This window comes from Eptesicus fuscus, chromosome 7 (assembly GCF_027574615.1).
Source record: "Eptesicus fuscus isolate TK198812 chromosome 7, DD_ASM_mEF_20220401, whole genome shotgun sequence".
NCBI classification, from domain to species: domain Eukaryota; kingdom Metazoa; phylum Chordata; class Mammalia; order Chiroptera; family Vespertilionidae; genus Eptesicus; species Eptesicus fuscus.
The window spans coordinates 41,724,884-41,747,302 of record NC_072479.1 but is presented as its reverse complement, the minus strand read 5'-3'; the positions used below and the strand labels follow the sequence as shown (position 1 = coordinate 41,747,302).

The window sequence follows — 22,419 nt, the reverse complement described above, 5'->3', positions numbered from 1 at the left end:
AGGACCGTAAGAATCAAGTCAAAGATTTGAAATACAAAGAAGCAAAAACCACTCAACCGGAAAAGCAAAAAGCAAAAAGAATCCAAAAATTTGAAGATAGCGTAAAGAGCCTCTGGGACAACCTCAAGCATACCAACATCCAAATTATGGGGGTGCCAAAAGAAGAGAGAGAGCAAGATACTGAAAACCTATTTGAAGAAATAATGACCGAAAACTTCCCCCAACTGGTGAAAGAAATAGACTTACAAGTCCAGGAAGCGCAGAGAGCCCCAAACAAAAGGAATCCAAAGAGGACCACACCAAGACACATCATAATTAAAATGCCAAGAGCAAAAGACAAAGAGAGAATATTAAAAGCAGCAAGAGAAAAACAGTTAATTACCTACAAGTGAGCACCCATACGACTATCAGCTGATTTCTCAACAGAAACTATGCAGGCCAGAAGGGAGTGGCAAGAAATATTCAAAGTGATGAATAGCAAGAACCTACAACCAAGATTACTCTACCCAATAAAGCTATCATTCAGAATTGAAGGGCAGATAAAGAGCTTCACAGATGAGAAAAAGCTAAAGGAGTTCATCACCACCAAACCAGTATTATATGAAATGCTAAAAGGTATTCTTTAACCTTTTGCACTCGGATGTCGAGTATGACTTGACACGGTTAGCATTAGAATAAAGGAATCGAGAAAAAAGCAAGCAAATGCAAAGGGTTAAGAAGAGGAAGAAGAAGAAAAGGGTAAAGATAAAAATTATGAACAACAAATACATATCCATCAACAAGTGAATCTAAAAATCAAGTGAATAAAAAAATCTGATGAACAGAATAAACTGGTGAATATAATAGAATCAGGGGCATAGAAAGGGAGTGGACTGACAATTCTCGGGGGGGGGGGGGGAGGGGGGGGGTGTGGGAAGAGACTGGACAAAAATCATACACCTATGGATGAGGACAGTGGCAGCGGGTAAGGGCAGAGGGTGGGGTGGGAACCAGGTGGAGGGGAGCGGTGAGGGGAAAAAAGAAGAACAATTGTAATAATCTGAACAATAAATATTTATTAAATTAAAAAAAAGAGAAGACATCCTTCTTGCCCCTACAGATTATTCAGAGGTGTACATATGTGTTATGTGTGTGTATATAGCATAAACATGTAAAAGAGATGTAATCAACAATCAAAGTTGGGGATACCAGTATATAGTAAGCTTTGCCTATTTTAATAATGAAAGTATTTAGAGAAAACAAAAATAAGATTTGAAGAATGGAACACAGAAGTGTGACCCATTTAATTTCTAAATCTGATATAAAGGTCTTTGAGAGTCTCTTAATTATCCTATATAATAAAAGGGTAATATGAAAATCGAACAAATAGCGGAACGACTGGTCGCTATGGCATGTACTGACCACCATGGGGGCAGGCACTCAATGCAGGAGCTTCCCCCTGATGGTCAGTGCACTCCCACAGGGGAGCGCTGCTCAGCCAGAAGCCAGGCTCACGGCTGGCGAGCACAGCAGCAGTGGCAGGAGCCTCTCCCGCCTCTGCAGCATTGCTAAGGATGTCCAACTGCCTGCGGGGAGCAGGCCTAAGCAGGCAGTAGGACATCCCCCAAGGGCTCCCGGTACTGCAAGAGGGCGCAGGCCAGGCTGAGGGGACTCTTCCCCCCCACCCCAAGTGCACACATCTTTGCACAGCGCCTCTAGTATTAAAATATTAATGTTCCCTAGAGTTAAACTGATCTCTTTTTTTTAACATGTAAGGAAAATATATGTGCATTGATGAAATCACTCTAGTTTAAATTTTAACAATAGAATTCACCAATGTGCAATGACAAAGACAGGATAATTGAACAGAATTTTAAATTTTATAACTTAGGTTGTGAGATGTATGATTTGTCACAGTTACAAATAGACTTTTTAGCTATAACTACACATAATTTAGACCTAAAATGCTAGTTTTAATTTCTAAAGAATGATAGATCAAAAAGATACTTTCTTTACTAACTTGGTATGCATCTTCAAGCCAGACAATAAATTCTTTTAAAGCCTAGCCAGGTGAAAAGAGAGTTATGCTTATACAGTGTGTTAAGGAGAGCTGTGGTGATTGTGATGGTAATTTTGGTATTGCTAGTTTTTACTGATAAGCATATAAGCACTGTGCTTTTGTTACTCTACAAACCATATAAACTGAGCCTTTTTAGGTTAAAGTCATCACTGGGTGTCTTCTTTATAAATATTTGTCAGTGGACTGAGTTTTTCAACATTATTTATGGATAGACGGTGTAATGAAGTGATTCTATTTTGGATCTTGGGCTAAGAATATTAAAAATAATGTTTTATACTGGAAAAGTCATGGTATTACATGGATCTGGATTCTAATCCTAAACCTGATACTTGTATGACTTGGGCATTTTCCTCAGATGCAAAATGAAGATGTTATCTACAGTTATCATAAAGATTAGAATAAAATCAGCTGCAGCCCTAGTTTTGACACACATTAGAATTTCAGCAAGTTATACCTGCTCTTTCTGTAATTGTTAATGTAATATCCTTAAATTTTAAATACTTGGTTTTGTATCTCAAAATTTAATCGTGACATACGTTTTCATTTTAATTTAAGAGTGGAATTCCTTCTTAATTTAATAGTGGGAATACTCATTATGAAATCAATTCAGAACAAAATAGCAGATAAGGTAAAATATGGTAACCCATAGTACTAACATTACTTGTTGGCTTTCTTTAAATCATAATATATTAAATAACTTTTTAAATGTAATCAACTGAATAGTTTGTGCTTAATGAATTTAGGTTGTAGAATTAGTTATTTTAGAACCTCTTGCTCTTTGGATTTACGAAGGTATGATTTTTACATTAATACTAGAGGCCCGGTGCACGAATTCGTGCTACCAGTGAGGTCCCTTGGCCTGGCCTGCGGGATCGGGCCAAAACCGGCTCTCTGACATCCCCTGGAGGGTCCTGGATTGTGAGAGGGCACAGGCCAGGCCGAGGGACCCCACCAGTGCACGATCGGGGCCCAGGAGAGACGCGGGAGGTTGGCCAACCGAGGAGGGACTGTTGGAGGGCTCCAGGGCGTGTCCAGCCTTACTCGCTCAGTCCCGATTGGCCTGACCCCAGCAGCAAGCTAACCTACTGGTTGGAGCGTCTGCCCCCTGGTGGTCAGTGCATGTCATAGCAACTGGCCGACCAGTCAACTGTCTGCCCCCTGGTGGTCAATGCACATCATAGCGAGCGGTTAAGCAACCTTAGCATATCATTAGCATAATACACTTTGATTGGTTGAACGGTCAACCAGACTTATAACATATTAGGCTTTTATTATATAGGATAGAATGAAAATTATATTCTGCATCTCTTTGATCTTGGGGAAGTATAAAAACAATGGCTTCAAAATTCTTAAAAGTTTAAAACTCATGAAGTTAGTGTAGTATTTTGAAAGTTTAATTGAAATAGACTATGCAGTTTGCTTTCAAATGTGCCTACATCAGCCACTGTGTAGTTTTGGGTAGTAGGGTTTTATGAAATGGGAAGTCTGGAGATGTGTGAGTTTTAAGTTCATTGTTTTTCCTGGAATTTAAATAAGGTTAGAATAACTTTCTATGCTTTTTTTTATAAGACAAATTGGTAAACTATTTTTAAAGTTTTTCATGAAAAATAAATTTTTAGGTTTTATATTTCCTTGAATGAGGCTTTACTTTTAAATATAGCATGTCCCAAAAATGTATACACACTTTAACTGCTGACAACTCACTTAATTTTCACTCCTTTTCAGGTTTAACTGATTTGAAATAATGGGTGAAGCCATACTAAGTTTTGAACAAAGAAAAATTACCCTAAAGTGGCATTATACTTCTTTTTATGGGGATACATAAAAGATAAAGTTTATGGTACAAAACCAGCAGCAGTCGACGAATCCAGGGTGCACAAAATACCGAACGAAATGATTGTTGATGTTTGCGATTCCATTGCTTCACGTTATCAGCAGTGCCTGGACCAGAACGGTCATCACTTTGAAAACTGATGTTGAAAAAGAAAATTATTTCTTTCTGTAGATTCTTTTAAATTTTGAAAATGAACTGTATGTTAATAAATACTGACTTTATAATCTATTCAAAGTGTGTATACATTTTTGGGGACACCCTATATTCTCTAATTTTCAGTGTTTTTTATTAGTGATATAGTAAGTACCGTCAAGTTTTTATTTTTGAGGGGAAAAAAAGCATAGAATTTATGTCATAAAATAGATGTTCACGAGAAGTCTCACTTTTATGCAGGAAGTCTCTATTTGTCAGATAGAAACGGCAGCATATTATTTTCATTCAAGCTATATTTTACTTAAGAGTTGGTATATCTGTGTCTGTGAACATTCTCATAGATGTAGGTATTTTGTTAATATAGTAAAATACGTTTTCACGAAACTTGGAGGGCAAAGGGAGAGGAAATCAACTAAATTCTTAAATTTGGTTTTGTAGGAGTTCCATTTGGAATATGACAAATTAGAAGAACGGCCTCACCTGCCATCCACCTTCAACTACAACCCTGCTCAGCAAGCCTTCTAAAAAAGACTTCCCTTTTCTTGGGGTATGGCTGTCTCAGCACAATACTCAACATAACTGCAGAACTGATGTGGCTCAGGCACCCTGGTTTTAATTCCTTGAGGATTTGGCAATTGGCTTATGCAAAGGGTCACTATTTGAGGTCCTGCCTTACTAATTATGTGCTGCCCAACAACTAAATTTGTAATTTGTTTTTCTCTAGTTCGAGCAGGGTCTGAATTTTTTCATTTATTTTCTTTTTTTTTTTTTTTTTTTTTTGCCAGCAGACAGACTTGGGTCTATAAAGACAAGCAAGTACACTGACAGAAGTTTACCGTTTAGTTTCTAAAATGTAAAAAAGAAAACCCACAAAAGACTCAACAAAATTAGACCGCAAAATTTGCATTGTTCATTGTAGCACTATTGGTAATAAAATAACAAATGTTTGTGCATTTTTATGTGAAGATCCTTCTCGTATTTCATTTGGAAAGATGAGCAAGGTCTGCTTCCTTCATTTTACTTCCCCTTTTGTTTTTGAAAGGCAGTTTCGCCAAGCTTAACGCAAGAATATCTGACTGTTTAGAAGAAAGAGATTGCCACAATCTCTGGATGGTTTCCAGGGTTGTGTTATTACTGAGCTTCATCTTTCCAGAATGAGCAAAACACTGTCCAGTCTTTGTTACGATTTTGTAATAAATGTGTACATTTTTTTTAAATTTTTGGACATCACATGAATAAAGGTATGTATGTACGAATGTGTATATATTATATATATGACATCTATTTTGGAAAATGTTTGCCCTGCTGTACCTCATTTTTAGGAGGTGTGCATGGATGCAATATATGAAAATGGGACATTCTGGAACTGCTGGTCAGGGGACTTTGTCGCCCTGTGCACTAAAGGGCCAGATTTTCAGCAGCCAAGGACATCCATACCCAAGTGAATGTGATGGGACTTAAAGAAGTGAACTGAGACAATTCACTCTGGCTGTTTGAACAGCAGCATTTCATAGGAAGAGAATAAAAGATCAATCTTGTATTTTCTGACCACATAAAGGCTTCTTCTCTTTGTAATAAAGTAGAAAAGCTCTCCTCACTGCAGTGTTGACTTTGATTTGAAATTGTGGAATTATTTCTTCAGTATGAAAAATAGAAGATAAAAAAACTAAGGGTATACAAATATCAAATTGAAAGGTGTAACTAAACAATTTAAAATGTAGTTTTCTTTCAGTGTTTGACAAGTAGTTTAATGGAGCCATCACCATTTCACTTGTAGGTAATTTAAAATGTAGACATTTTTAGTATTAAGCAAGTTCAAAACAGAGAAAACTATTAGAAATAAAACTTCCTGATCACTCTTGGGACCCAATCAAAAGCTTTTCTTTTGTGTGAAACTTGTAAGAAATTTCTCGATAGACTTTTGATATTTATCTTTAAGAAGTAATACTCAAATTAAGGGAAGCCAAAAGCAGTGGCAGGACAGACTTCACCTCCCGTGTGCTGGCCTGGATATTTCACACTTACAAGTTGATGGGTTCTTTTCCATCTAAAGATAAATACCGTCTTTAAAAATGTCTGAAGACTGAAGCTATGAAAGCAGAACTAAAGATAGTAAAGTGGGGGGTGGGGGGACAAGTGAGTATTGATCTTTAAATTTTCCCTTTTAACCTGTTTTTCTATGAAGAATAAAAGTTTGACATTTACCAAATCATGTTTGAAAATGAAACATTTATGACATTTCTGTGTTTGTCAGGATTATAAAATGGCAAGATTTATCTTTTTCAACGTATTTTGAGATATGAAGCTGATAGAAAAATAACAGGATTTTTTTAATCTTTCAGATTTAAACCAAAGCATCTCTTCTCTAGGAAAGATGGCACTTATATAATTATAATTTTATTGTTGTGAAAAAAATCTTCACAGAACACACGCCATATTTGACATAAACCAGTGTCAAATCCTACAAATCAATTTCTTTTTTAAAAAAATACATTTTTTCATAATAATTTACTGTTAAATGTAATTTCCTACAAAACCATGAAAGATAGAAGGAAAAAAATGGAAGGGGGGTCTTTATTCTTATGATACAAACATAACATAAAGTGTCAGCATAATCATGATTAGTACTGTGTGAATGACTCAGAAGAGCAAAATACCTCTTATCAAGCGGTTTGTTGTCTTAATTGCCATATACAAAGTAAAGTGCACACTTTTTCAGTTTCCCGAGTTCTTTCACCCTGAATCATCAAAATGCAAAACACTTGCATGTAAACCAACTTTTTATAACTTGTTAATATCAGAAATTACCATGCTCTTGACTTAAGATCCAAGTTTTAAAATTCTATATGAAATCTTTAAAATACTATATTAAAATCTTTTAGTATAACATACTTCTATATTCCTTGGTTTTATAATTTGTGGTTTTACATGTGCAGAAGTTGACCTAAAATAGTTATTTCACATTTTCTTTCATAGGTTTAGATTTTATTGATTTTTCCCTATATAACTAGAGACATAAATGTGTACATTATGTTAAATATTTTTTTGCTTTTACTATAATTGGCTTCCTGGAACCACAAGCTATTTAGTTACAAAGAAAAGTCCTTCCGGTTATTTAGTTTAAAATATTATATATTTTATGGTTCTTGTGATATTTTAATTTATATGGAAAAAGCTCCATTTTCAGGGATTTTTCACTGAGCACATAATTTTTCTTCATTTTAATAAATTTTAATAAGGACTGAAAGTTTATTTGAATTCTAATAGTATATATAAAGCCAAATATTTATCTGGTCTTTTCCTTTTTGCCACTGGACTTGGAACACAATAGGTGCTTGATAAATACATGTTGATTAAATGGTATAAAGTGATATTTCAGTTTGAAAATAAAATTTACAAATTAAAGCATTGAGCTTTGAAACAATTTATTATTTTTTGCTGTAATTTTATTTTCAAGAGACTCTAAGCATTTTAAATTAATTTTCTATATTTTTCCCATTTTTCCCACTCTACCCTTTCTAATTGATCCCTTCCTCTGAATCCTCCTTCATTAAAAAACTATCAGTCTTCCATTTTATTAAATATTTTGTTTAATATTAGGTTAAATATGTGGAATCTGAGAATGGCTGCAAAGGAAGACTCACTGATTTTATTTAACTTCGATTTGCTTAATAGACCAGTTTTGCAAGAAAACTGCCAAAAACCTAAACATGCTTGTGTGTAAAAAGAAAAGGGAACTTGTCTGACTAGCATGGCTCAGTGATTTGAGTGTACACCTATGAACCAGGAGGTCACGGTTCAATTCCTGGTCAAGGGCACATGCCCAGGTTGCAGGCTTGATCCCCAGTGGAGGGTGTGCAGGAGGCAGCAGATCAATGGTTATCTCTCATTGAATCTTCTATCTCTCCCTCACCCGTCCTCTCTGAAATCAATAAAAAAATATATTAAAAAAGATGAAAAGGGATCTTGATATTTAATGTTCTCTTAACCCTGGTTTATCTCTCTAGTTAATAAAAAAGACATAGAAATACCTTCTAACTGATTCTATTAAGACAGTTCCTGGAGAATGAGATAAGCCACATCTCAATGTCTTTTTAAATGCCATGTCACAAGGTTCACTCTCTTGCCACTAGCATTACCCGTGAATTAGATCATACCGTGAATAAATGACGAACCTAGGAAATGAAGCAAAGTCAAAATTGAGATCTAAATCAAACCCTATAATTTTGTGTGTTGGGTTGCTTCAAATAAGATAAATTGAATGAGGATAATTACTTTTGCACTTGAGTTGCTAAAAGAAAAAGGATGGTGGAATATAACAAGGCTTAAGAGTGGTTCATATGTAGCCCTAGCCAGTTTGGCTCAGTCGATAGAGCGTTGGCCTATGGACTGAAGGGTCTTGGGTTCGATTCAAGTTAAGAGCACATGCCTGGGTTTTGGCTCAGTCCCCAGTAGGGGTGTGTGGGAGGCAGCCTGTCAAGGATTCTCTGCCATGGATGCTTCTTTCTATCCCTCTCCCTTCCTCTCTGAAATCAATTTTTTTTAAATAAAATTTTTAAATAGTGGTTCATATGTAGACCAATGTAAATTGTGAGTCTGTTGTCCAAATACTAATCTTCAGCTGCCTTAGGAAAAGTATAGTGCTCAAAAGAAGGTAGGAAGTCTGCTGTATTTTAAGAGCTGCCATGACTGGGGAAGGCAGAAGAATACATGGCATGACTTCGAGTTGCAAATCAGTATACTAAGCATTTTTGCATGCTGCTTATACCCTATCTTCAGCATGATATCAAGAGGCAGGTTTTAGTATCCCCATTTTAAAGTACATTCAAAATACACAAAAATCCATCACCATCACGAAGTAGGAATGGTTAGCATTAGAGAATAAACTTCGTAAACACGGTGCCTGTCTGCAGGTTTCACATTCAAGAGCTGTCGCAGAAAGATGAATTCCTTTGTGTGGGTGAAGAGCAGAACCAATAAGGTTTCAGTGCAATTTTTTTTTCATTTATTTTAAATTTAATCTTCATTGTTCAGATTATTACAAGTGTTCCTCTTTTTTCTCCCATAGCTCCCCTCCACCCGGTTCCCCCCCCCCCCAATCCTCTACCCTTACCCCCTACCACTGTCCTCATCCATAGGTGTACGATTTTTGTCCAGTCTCTTCCCGTACCCCCCACACCCCTTTCCCCCCAAGAATTGTCAGTCCACTCCCTTTCTATGCCCCTGATTCTATTATGTTCACCAGTTCTGTTCATCAGATTTTTTTATTCACTTGATTTTTAGATTCACTTGTTGATATATATTTGTTGTTCATAATTTTTTATCTTTACCTTTTTCTTCTTCCTCTTCTTAAAGAATACCTTTCAGCATTTCATATAATCCTGGTTTGGTGGTGATGAACTCCTTTAGCTTTTTCTCATCTGTGAAGCTCTTTATCTGCCCTTCAATTCTGAATGATAGCTTTGCTGGGTAGAGTAATCTTGGTTGTAGGTTCTTGCTATTCATCACTTTGAATATTTCTTGCCACTCCCTTCTGGCCTGCATAGTTTCTGTTGAGAAATCAGCTGACAGTCGTATGGGTGCTCACTTGTAGGTAATTAACTGTTTTTTCTTGCTGCTTTTAACCCTTTGCACTCGCTTTTTTCTCGAGCTGCTACCGATGCTAACCGTGTCAAGTCACACTCGACATCCGAGTGCAAAAGGTTAATATTCTCTCTTTGTCTTTTGCTCTTGGCATTTTAATTATGATGTGTCTTGGTATGGTCCTCTTTGGATTCCTTTTGTTTGGGGCTCTCTGCGCTTCCTGGACTTGTAAGTCTATTTCTTTCACCAGTTGGGGGAAGTTTTCAGTCATTATTTCTTCAAATAGGTTTTCAGTATCTTGCTCTCTCTCTTCTGGCACCCCCATAATTCTGATGTTGGTACGCTTGAAGTTGTCCCAGAGGCTCCTTACACTATCTTCATATTTTTGGATTCTTTTTTTTTTGCTTTTCCGGTTGAGTGGTTTTTGCTTCTTTGTATTTCAAAACTTTGACTTGATTCTTGCGATCTCTAGTCTGCTGTTAGATCTCTGTATAATACTTTTTATTTCAGTCAGTGTATGCTTAATTTCTAGTTGGTCCTTTTTCATATCCTCGAGGGTCTCGCTAAATTTATCGGCCTTTTCTAGAAAATTCTTGAAAAACCTTATAACTGTGGTTTTGAACTCTATATCCAGTCGTTTTTTTTCCCTCCATTTCTTTCATTTGTGATCTGTTTCTTTTTTCTCCGCATTTTGGCTGCTTCCCTGAGTTGATAGAGTGGCTTTGTGTGCTAGGTGCCCTATAGGGCCCAGTGGCTCAGCCTCCCCCAGTTACCTGAGGTGGACACTCTTGGTGCACCCCTTTGTGGACTGTGTGCAGTCTTGTTGTAGTTAAGTCTTGATTATTGTTGGTATCACTGGGAGGAATTGACCTCCAGGCCAATTGGCTGTGAGGATCAGCTGTGTCTATGCTGGGAGAACTTCTGTGCTGGAGACACCCTTATGAGACAAGACTTGCAAAACTGCAAAAGCCTCTGTGCTCAGCTTGGATGGGGCGGAGTCTCAGGGCGGAGCAGACAGCAATGGCTTCCCGTCAGCCCTGCCCTAATAGGCCCCTGTGTCTCAGTGTCCCGTGGTAATCGCTGCAAGCACCTCTGAGAGAAAGCCGCCCTCGAGTTCTGCCCACTTCCAGACAGTCCAGTTTCTCCCCGAATGAGTCTGGATCCCCAGATTCTCGCCCAGAACTGGAGTTCAGTGCAGTCGGGAACTTTTGTCTCCCTCCCGCTTGAGAAAGCCAGCAGCGTACTCAGTTGCCCGCCCTCTCCGTGCGTGCGCCTCGGTACCTCTGCCTTCTGCAGTTCCTCTGAATCTCTGTGCTTTTCTCTTTCCTGACAGTCTAGTTTCACCCCGTATGAGTCTGGATCCCCGGAGTCTCGCCCGGAACTGGAGTTCAGCATAGTCGGGAGCTTTTGTCTCCCTCCCACTTGAGAAAACCAGCTGTGCACTCAGTTGCCAGTCCTCTCCGCATGCGCATCTCAGTACCTCTGCCTCCTGCAGCTCCTCTGAGTCTCAGTGTGCTTTACTCTTTCCTTCTAGTTGTAGAATTTCCACTCAGCCAGCCTTCCTGTCGTTCTGGATGATGTCCGTTTTGTCTCTTAGTTGTAGTTTTGAAATTGTTGTGCGAGGCAGCAGTTTAGGTGTTTACCTATGCCGCCATCTTGGTTTCTCCTCAGTGCAATATTAAAACATAACAGGTCATTAAGATTTTGAAAGTAGTTCCTTTATAACGCATTGGATTCAACCTCATAGAACATAACCAGGGAGACTGAATGGAAAGTGTTGTGTGTATAAGGTAAGGTAAGGAGTTAAATTGAATAATCTTGAATGTTACTATCGTTTATTGAAAAAGTGTTAAAGTAGAATAATTACTGTATTTCAACAAACCTAAGTGCCAATAATTGTGACAATCATTTTTTGTACCATTAAGGAGGAAGTAGCTGAAACTATGACAAGCCACCAATTACAAAATGCATACCAATTTCACAGATGCCATACATGGACAGAATATGCATCTTAGAACTATGAGATGTACATCTGGGAGAGTAGACAACTAAGGGAGATATGACAGCTGTCCTCAAATACAGGGAAGATTTAGGAGGGTAAGATTCAAACCAGCAGGTGGAGGAAGTAGAATAAGACAGATTTTGGTTCTATGTTAAGGTGCTCTCCCACAGTACTCACTGCTTTATGAAATGAGGATTCCAACAGCAAAAAATATTCATGCGAAAAGTGGATGACGCAGAAATCGCCGTTAAGAGAGCTACCTTTTTGAATAAAAAGTTGGATGGGATAACCTCTAGGGCTCCTTTCAATTTTTAAAAAATATATTTTTATTTTAGAGAGGAAGGGAGAAGGAGAGATAGAAACATTAATAATGAGAGAATCACTAATCGGCTGCCTCCTACACGCCCCCAAATGGGGATTGAGCCTGCAACCCGGGTACATGCCTTGACCTGGAATCTTAACTGTGACCTGGTTCATAGATCGATGCTCAACATCTGAGCCACACCAGCCCGGCCTCCTTTCAATGATTAAAGAAGTTGATATCCTTTTCTTGATCTGAATCTGAGGAATGTATTATGAATCAGGTCTAAAAAATATATTCTTAAAGCATTGGCCTAGTTAAAATGTGCTCTTCTGTGAAGGTTTTCTTAAATTTATTGCTATACCTTTGGAAAGAAATTTAATCAAAAAAGTTAAAAAGGCAACTTGATTCACCTTCCCTCCCCTATGTCCCCATTAATCTTTAGAAATAACACAACAAATACTGAAGTATATGTATATGTGTATATTCACCAGATTAATTTATTCATTCAAAGGTGGGAAGAGACAGGTTTTTTGTTGTTTTTATATTTTGATTGATTTCAGAGAGGGGGAGAGAGATAGAAACATCAATGATGAGAGAGAATCATTGATCTGCTGCCTCCTGCACACCCCACATTGTGGATCGAGCCTGAGACCCGGACATGTGCCCTTGACCAGAATCGAACCCAGGACCTTTCAATCTGCAGGCCAGCACTCTATTCACTGAGCCAAACCAGCCAGGGCAAGAGACAGTTTTTTATAAGTTTTGAGGCAAATGTATAGCCTGAATAAACATTGCATTGCTGTCCAAGCTCCTGCATTCTGCTACAGTAGTGACAACAAAAATTAGATTAAGCATTAATCCTATTATTTAAAAAAGGAAGCTGACGATTAAATTTTATGTTTAAAAAGCTCAGTTTGGATCCAGACAGCTGCAGGAAATAACCAGAGTCAAAGTTGTCTTCTAGTTTGGTAATTCTCAAATTTAATGAGCATAAGAATCACCTGGGGAATGTTAGAAATGCCAGTTTTAGGCCTCATGTTTAGATATCCTGATTTTCAAATGTTGAGAGAGGCCAGAAATACATACTTGAGTAAATACCACTAGTTTCTGAAGTTAATGAACTACCAATTAACACTTAAACTGTACGGGTACTAACTAGAATAAAACTGTACGACATCCAAGTAAGTTAATCGTGGAATAATGCATCCCTGTGTATCGGGCATTCATTTACTTTTTTCTATATTCGATGTTCTAGCACAGAAATCACATTATTCCAACAGTATTTACTAGAGCAGAATACGAGAAAACCTAAATCCATTCCCAAGTACAAAAGAGCAAAGATGCTTTTTTTTTTTTTTAACCTTAGCTATTTCCTGGGGATAGTTATGCTAGATGTTAGATTTCCACTTCAGTTTGTGTGCATAAAAACTGCTAATAGCAACTATGTGAACTATCAATTCTATGTACATCAACAAAGTTTTTAAATCTAGTCATCCTGTTGTATAAATACTATGACCTGACAAGATTTTAATGATGTATTTCATTATAAGAATTCATTGTTCAGTTTAAAAAGGTAATAATTTTCAGATGTTTGCCATAGTTTTCCCTTAATCATTTAAGCGACTTCTTCATAAAATTCACAATGATAGTCTTCATTGTCATAATTTCCTGTTGAAAACCCAAATTTTTGCATAGTCCAGTAGCTTATGATGTCTGGTTGACACATGCCAAAATACTTTATCTAATCAACTGTCTTCTAAGGGCAAAGCTAATTTTTCATTCTTCATGAGATTTTATTTTCATTTTCAAGGCCTGCTAGGCATCTACCACATCGCAAATGTGTTTTTGACATTTTTGTTAGAAGGGGAAATAAAACTGAACCTATTTATGCCAAAAGTGTTTCCTTTAAACAATAATAATTAAGGATAGTAGCTGAAGAAAACAGAATTTTCTACTGAATCAGAGCTGGTTTCTAATTTTCATAAGCATGTCCTGAAATGTAAATGTGCAGATAATATAAATTTGTATTTAGCCTAAGTAACATTTTTGTTGACATTAGTAAATCTTTATTAAAATTATGTGAAATAGCCGAAACCGGTTTGGTTCGGTGGGTAGAGCGTCGGCCTGCGGACTGAAAGGTCCCGGGTTCGATTCTGGTCAAGGGCATGTACCTTGGTTGCGGGCACATCCCCAGTCGGGGGTGTGCAGGAGGCAGCTGATCGATGTTTCTCTCTCATCGGTGTTTCTAACTCTCTATCCCTCGCCCTTCCTCTCTGTAAAAAAATCAATAAAATATATATTTTTTAAAAATTATGTGAAATAGGTTTTGTTATCCCTGTTACATAAAATAATATACTGAAGCTCGGAGAAATTATATAATTATTTCAAGGTTTTGAAGCTAGTTGGTGGAGAGCCAGCGTTGGACCTGGAGTCTGATTCTAAAGTATATGTTTTTCCTGCCACGGCTGTTGCCAGAATACTCAGATGCCAGGTGAGAACAGGACCTAAATAATGTTTTGACCACATAATTTTCAGAGAGGAAGGGAGAGGGAGAGAGAGAGAGAAAAACATCAAAGATGAGAAAGAATCATTGATCGGCTACCTCCTGCACGCCCCCTACTGGGGATCGAGCCCACAGCCCAGGCATGTGCCCTTGATGGGAATCAAGCCCAGGCCTCTTCAGTCCACAGGCCGAGGCTCTAGCCACTGAGCCGACTGACTAGGGCACATAATTTCATTTTTAAAACTTTTAACAAATGATGTTTTTCTCCCAGGCTAAACTCTAGTATATACTGAAGATAATTTTAGTGACACATGGGAGATCTTTAAACATTTTGGAAGAAATGCATCAAATTTCAAGGGTGGTATGATGTCAACAAATAGCTGCATTTGCTTGATTCTTCTTAGGATCAGCCTTATTGATAATCATGTGTAATGAACAATTAAAACACTGATTATTCTTCAAAAATATACAGTTCAGCCATGGCTGGTGTGGCTCCATGGGTTGAGCATCGTCCTGTACACTAAACAGTCTCTAGTTCGATTCGCGGTCAGAGCACATGCCCAAGTCAAGGGTTCAGTCCCCGGTTGGGGCGCATACAGGAGGCAACTGATGTTTCTCCCTCTCTCTTCCTCTCGCTAAAATCAATATAAGCTTATAAAAATATATATACAGCTCAGAAAAGATTACATGTGGGAGTGACATAAATAGTTTCATTTTCTACATAAAAATAAGGATTTGGGGCAGCCAGAATGTTTGGAAGCTACCTTTAAATCTGTTACATTCTGAACATTTATTTTTAAGATGTTTTAATTAGCATATGTAACAGTTGCATGAAAAAATGAGCTGTCTTAAAATTTGAGCTCTTAAATATATCCCCTCTTAAGAGACATGTTTGATTTTTTATTTTGACTGTTTTAAGTAATTTACTACCTAAATGGTTAATATTCTTCTAACATAAAACAAGCTATGTCCCTTTTCTGAATGAAAATTAGACCTGGTTTTTTAAAATAGTTTTTTATTAATTTCAGAGAGGAAGGGAGAGGGGGAGAGGAAGGGAGAGATAGAAACATCAATGAGAATCATTGATAGGCTGCCTCCCTGAGGACTTCTACTGGGGATGTAGCCAGCAACCCAGGGAATGTGCTCTGACCAGGAATCGAACCAGTGATCTCCTGGTTCATAGGTCGACACTCAACCACTGAGCCACATCAGCCAGGCATATACCTGTCTCTTTTTAATGCAAGGCATGTTACTCCTTTGCTAAAAAAAAAAAAAGTTATTTCCAGATTTCTCTATTTTAGTCTGAAGTTTTATATTATTTTTGCATTTCATTCTAAAGAACGTAAGATTTGAATATTAAATTGGTTGACTTGCACATTGCTATTTGGACTCCAAATTCTGTCTAATAATGAGCCCAAATCATTTTCCCAGCTTTGCTCTATATTTGCGATGACTTTAATGAGCAAAAAATCCATCATCCTAGATGTGTTTGTATGTCGGATAGCATGGAACTGAACGGTACAGACTTGTTTTAGAGAATGCTAAAACTGGGTATCCTTTTCAGCTTTGAATTGTCCATTTTCCTTAGTATTTTAGGATAAGGATATGATCTTAATTTTCTAAACAATATTAGAATACTGAATAAATGGAAGATTAGCATAAGAAGAAAAGGCCTAGGAGGGAGAGTGATAGTTGTCTTCCCACATCTGGAGTTATTGGCAAGTCAGATTATCTTTTATCCTACATAACACCAGAGGGCAGAATAACAACCTTTACATAAATATTATGACAAGGTGGATTTTAATTTACAGTACTACATAATTTTTTTAAAGATCCAAAAATCAAATGGGTAGCATTAATTGTTACTGAATTTTTCATCACTGGAAGTGTCTAAAAGCAAGAAGAGAAGTCCTAGGCGACTTCCTGTGTTAGGAAGATAGGCATTTTTCCTACCCTATTTAGTGACTTGTTTTATTAACATCTGGCGGTTCCCTATATTTATTTCCACTTTGAATCTAGTTTGAATTTCTAACAAGCCTCTCTGAAACCTAAATACTATACTTCATTTCCCTCTCCTGTGTAAAACCATACTACTTATATTTGCTATGCCTTTTAAAAAGAGCTATTTTCAACACAAAGGATTCAGAGTATATAAAATTAAACAGGAGGACCAGATCAAATCATTAACTCCTTCATCTTCTACCTACAGTCCCCCTTCATAGTCAGGTTTCACAAGATGAATTTTTATGAAGCCTAACTATACTTGAATGTAGGTATATAAGCACATTTCAAATCCTACACTTACTTTTTTACTACATACATTTGTTAGACGTAGTATCCTATATAATAAAAGCCTATAGCAAATTGACCAAACCAACAGCACCAGGACAGCCAAGGCAGGTGCCAGCAGGGACCCCCCCCCCCCCAATAGCCCCACCCATTGCCCCACAGAGGGAGGTGACCAGCAGCGGTGGGGGGGCAGGGCCGGTAAGTGGGCGGCACCAGGCCAGCCAAGGCGGGTGCCAGTGGGGACCTGACCCCCCCCCCCCCGAACCCCGGCTTGCCCCACCAGTTGCCTCGCAGATCGGCCCTGATCGCCAGCCAGGCCTAGGGACCCTACCCGTGCATGAATTTCATGCCCCAGACCCCTAGTAGTATAATAAAAAAAGAATGGGCACATAATCTGGCACTGTTACTATGTGTGCAGCCTTGGAAAAGTTACCTAATATCTCCTTCCCTAGGCATGTGTTTATATTAGGTGCTCAACAGATGTAGGTCAGTTTCTCCAAAGACAAACCCTAACCCTAACCCCAATCAACACTCTCAGCCATTGTACCAGGAAGTGCTCTCCATATTTTAGAATTAAAATATCTTTCTAAAAAATATTCAGAGAGGGAGAGAGAGAGAGAAACATAAATGATGAGAGAGAATCATTGATCTGCTGCCTCCTGCATGCCCCACATTGGGAATTGAGCCTGCAACCGAAGCATGTGCCCCGACCTGGAGTTGAAATGTGACACGCCTGGTTCATAGATTGATGCTCAACCACTGAGCCAGCTGGGCAGAATTATTAAAATATCTTTTAACTTGACTAAGCACTGTTAGGTAGTAATATCTAAGTTTTTTAAGAATATGGCAAGAACAAAAATCAACTTGGAATACAAATCATAGAATATTAAAACTATCTTATCTCAAACTATTGTTAATGCTCAGACCAAAACCTTTTAGCTTATTGCTTTCTAACTTCCCTTTTACTATCTGTGTATCTTCCATAGAAGTTCACTTCCATTAGCATGAAAGACTGAATCAACAGGTGGTGAGAATTTAGGAAAGCTAGACAGCACTCCCACTACTATGAATTTACTAATAAGAAGTGATTATCTGTGCTTTTTGCTTTCCTTTCTCAATTGCAAACATAAAGGCTGTATGAAAACAAATTTGAACTTTTAAAAATATTTTTAATCATTCTTTACTATTTCAAACAAAATACAAAGCCTTTTCAGAGCTTTCTTTCCTGCTTAACTTTGAACTAGGTAATATTTAAGATCACTTCCTCTTATGATTAAAAATATCTAAAAATAGGGAGTGTTCTCAGTAATAATTATATACTCAATGTAATAAGTAAGGTTTATGGACAGGAAAAAATTTTAAATAATCAGAAAAAATGTGACCACATAGGAAAATTGTTTCAAATTTTAAGTTCTGAGGCTAATAAATACTTAGCATTTACAATGAAGCATAGCATAAAAATATTTATTGATTTTTTTAAAAAATATATTTTATTGATTTTTTACAGAGAGGAAGAGAGAGGGATAGAGAGTTAGAAACATCGATGAGAGAGAAACATCGACCAGCTGCCTCCTGCACACCCCCTACTGGGGATGTGCCCGCAACCAAGGTACATACCCCCGACCGGAATCGAACCCGGGACCTTTGAGTCCGCAGGCCGACGCTCTATCCACTGAGCCAAACCGGTTTCGGCTATTTATTGATTTTTTAAAGAGAGAGGAAGGGAGGAGAAGCAAACATCCATTGGCTGCTCCCTGCCTGCCCCCTACCGGGAAGCTAGGCTGCAACCTGGGCATGTGGCCTTGGCCAGGAATTGAATCAACAACCCTTTGGTGCATGAGATGACACCCAACCAATTAGCCACAACTGGCCAGGGCAAGAAAGTTAATTTCTTGATATCAATAAACTGGAAATGATTTAGGACAGTGTAAACATTTTTGCCAGGTTTCTGATCTGGCATCTAGAAGGGTTCAGCAATCTGGAGAAGGCACTGTGCGTAAATTAATCAAGAGTCCAGAGATGAAACATAATTTTGGAAGGCATTATAGGGAGTCAGAGAAGACTTAGCTAAAGGTACTAAGTTTTCTCTGTCTCAGGATCCCTTGCTTTTATTAACACAATTTGTCCTAAGGCAAGGTGGAGATATACACATCAAAGGGTAGGGTTTGGTCTACAGAGTCCATTGTCAGATTGGAAGAATTTGCCTACGGCTGTTAGGTGTTTGGCCAGTAAGAGGCAATAACATGTAGATTGAAATGCCCTCAGCTGTCTGGCAGCAAGCAATCCATTTATGTATCCTTTTTAGGTTTGAGGAAATGCCTTTAGCCATTCCCAGATGATTCAGCCCTGCTGACATGCTGGAATTGGCTTCTGGCATCTCACCCTTTTTGACTTTATAAATTTTACAAGAATGTATGTATTAAGATTCTTAAATTCAATGGAAAGGATAGAGTTCTATCAAGTCCCTTTAAATTGCTGTCAGCATTAAAGGAATCAGTCTGTAGTAAGTTTCTTTCTGGGCCAATAGTTCTTTGAGTCCCAATTTCAATGTCCAACAGTTCCTTGTGTGTACATGCCAGCAATGATATGCTAGTTCTGGATGGTGGACAAAGGGCTGGTAATACAGGTGCGACCTTTTCTGGGCAACCTGCAGTGATGCACAGCTGCTGACTGCTAGCATGGCAAGGCGTCTTCACTGTCTTCATTTCTGTACTGTTTCTCTTCTTGTCTTGGGGGCCACTGTTATTCTGTGGCTTGAGCAGTCTAGTCAGTTCCTCTCTGGGATCTGTTGTTGCAGGAATCCACATGGGCTTGGAGGAGTTTTCTGGAAATATACAAACATATTCTCAACTGAAGGTTAATAAAGGTATTTTTTCTATAAATTAGACTTGGGATCCTTTTTCATTTTGCCCAAACAATTTTCCTTTGGCTTATTCTGACACCATGTGTGTTTTCATGGGTGTCTTGCTATCAGCATTACAAATGAAAATTAATTTTCAAAGTAAAAAATTTAAAGCAATTAAGGAATTTACTTACAGGGCATTATTCCACTATGCCCCCTTTTTTGATTAAATATTAGAAGGCTTTTGGAAATCTTACAATGCAGTCTTGATAACTTTTAATTTCAATTTTCTGTATAGAAATATGACTGCTTTGGATTCATTGCATGTTAAGCAGTTTTTACCATGAGATGAACCATCAGTAAAAAATTTAGTTAATACTTCAGGAACAGTTTCCTGCCCAATACAATTAAGTTTTCTTGAATATTCACTTATTTCAATTAGCCAATTTAAATTAGTATGAAATAAGGTTTATTTTTTAACTTTACTTGTCTTAGGTTATGGACAGTAAATGACATTAATTAAATTTCTGCTATTAGTCTTTGAGTAACTTTACATAAGGTTTGTTTAGGAAGGCAAAGACACAAATTATTTACTTTCTTTTTGAGGCCTAATATATTGACTTTCAATTGTAATTTCCCAGATATCTGAAGGAAATGTCTTTTTATTTCCCTCCAGAATAATTTCCAGGACAGCTTTTAGAGAGTTTCTCTTAAAAGTTTTCATCTTTCTTTTTTACACCAAGCAACCTACAAGGCTGCTGCTTGGATACTGAGTCATGTGGCCGAATAGCTATAGTACAATGACTCTCTTTACATTATGTTGATTACTATTTATGATCAGATTTAGTACTTTAACAACAATCTTTAGTTTATCCTGTAAATATTAGTGGAAGAGATTTTAAATTTCTCCTTAATAAAGCTTAGAATTAATTTTTTAAAGAGTATCCCCTTTGGCTTATTTGCATATACAGAGGTCTTATGGGAGGTCTCAGTAATTTTCTTAGACTTTACTAGAATCCAATTGAAAAATATTGGCTTCTCATATAACTTAATTTATATGAGACCTTGATTATATTTTAAAAAGCTAATTTATTAAGTAATTAAAGTAGGCATTTTTATCAAAAAAGCAAAGTTAGTAAATTTAGTAAACTTATACATCTGATTCATAAGACACAAACGCTGCCCCACCTCCAGCCTATTTAAAATGCAAGCAGCTAGAGGCTTTTGTTATTAAAATTCCGTCTTAAAATTCTGCTGCTGAATTTTAAGAAATATTTTGTTACTTTATTTTGCCTTCCTAGAGGCTAAAACCTTTATAACATTTAAAGTATCCTACCTAATAATAGACAAACATGCAAATTGACCACACCTTCGCTATGCCCAAGCCACGCCCACCAGCCAATCAGGGTGAGTATGCACATTACCCCAATCAAGATAGCGGTTAATTTGCATATCAAGACAGCCTAGAAAGAAGCCAAGAGCTGCAGAAGGGAGCAAAGCTGCAGAGAAGCAAGCAAGTGGGGTGGAGGAGAAGGGAGGAGCGCAGGCGGGCTGGCGGAGAAGGCGGGGCGGGGGAGAAGGGAGGCGAGCAGGCGGGGCGGGGTAGAGTGCAGCCGGAAGCTCTATTGCAGGAAACTTCCTGCAATGGAAACGCTAGTATGTATATAAGTAAAATATATAGTTATTAATTTTTATTTGATAAAGCTATCCATGTGATTTCAAGTATATTAGATAGGTTAAATTCAAAATATTTCCTTTAAGAAGAGAGAACAAATTTTTTTAATCACTCCGGGCCCTTGGAATTTTCCAAGAATTATCTCTCAGTTAAAGCCTTGAAATTTAACTTGGAAAGACTATCAAACACACATACACACACACACACACACACACACACGTGTGTGTGTGTGTGTGTGTGTGTGTGTGTGTGTGATTTAAATATATACTTTTTATAATTATCTTAAGATATATCAATTAAATTTAATTAAAAATTTGGTTGAGATCACAGAATTAATTCTTCTTATTTAATTAGACCAATAAGCAATATATTTTGAATTCTTAATTATTTCAAAGAAAACACAAAAGTTATTTTCTCAAAAATAAATTTCTATACTTTAGTCATTTAGTTACAACTACATAATTTCTCCCAAATTAATTTGAAACTTAAACTTTTAGAGCTGGCAAGTCAAATATTTAGATTATTTATTTAATTTAGCAAACTCCCAAAATTTTAAGCTGCCAGCAGCTCTGGAAAACCATGTTTGAGGCTGGCAAAACAGGTTTTGGCCTAGCTTGGTCTATTTAGATGTAAACTGGGCACATTCTTTCCTTAGAGATTGCTGTTGGCTGGAAACTTTGTCCTACCTGCTTGTTCTGCTGGGGGAAGGGCGACTAGCCCCTTCATCCATTAGAGAGGCGCAGCTAGCTCCCGCCCTGGGCTATTGGACCTTTATAATTAATATATTACTTATCTATGTTTCAACAATTTTTATGAGATTTAAATCCCATTATAATTATTTTAAGGCATTTTCTTTGGCAAATTTTTTAACAGAGACAATTTACAGATTTTCTTGGTGGCTTTAATGTTAACTTTTGAACGCGGTTCATTAGCATTTTAAAAACTACTCTATATTATGGAAATACCAATCTTGCTGCTTAGAACCTAGCCTGTATTTTTTCCCTGGGTCAAATCCGCCATCTTTCTGAGGAAAAAACGAGTCTTGGGTTTTATTCTGTAGCATTCACAAAGAGAGTCAAGTTTAGCTCAAAACCTATCTAAATGTCCAAAAATCGGACAGTTGCATGCATTTGCTTTAAGCTAGCTTCTCTCTTTACACGTGCACAGAAATCCCA

The 22,419-nt window shown here is 37.4% G+C and overlaps 1 protein-coding gene across 8 annotated transcripts in view; it reads left to right on the top strand.

Moving 5' to 3' along the window:
- CNOT2 (CCR4-NOT transcription complex subunit 2) overlaps positions 1 to 5,643 on the top strand; it is a 120,833-nt gene extending 115,190 nt beyond the window's left edge. For 6 of the 8 annotated variants that reach the window (XM_054718847.1, XM_054718851.1, XM_054718845.1 and 3 more), the window contains 2 exons: positions 4,485 to 4,593; positions 4,832 to 5,643. In XM_054718847.1, the coding sequence (XP_054574822.1) occupies positions 4,485 to 4,571 (87 nt within the window). In that variant the 3' untranslated portion in view covers positions 4,572 to 4,593; positions 4,832 to 5,643. Of the gene's footprint in view, positions 1 to 3,784; positions 4,122 to 4,484; positions 4,594 to 4,831 lie in introns of those variants that run through there. The other 2 variants (XM_054718846.1, XM_054718850.1) reach the window with 2 other exon arrangements.
- The last annotated feature ends 16,776 nt before the right edge of the window (positions 5,644 to 22,419 follow it).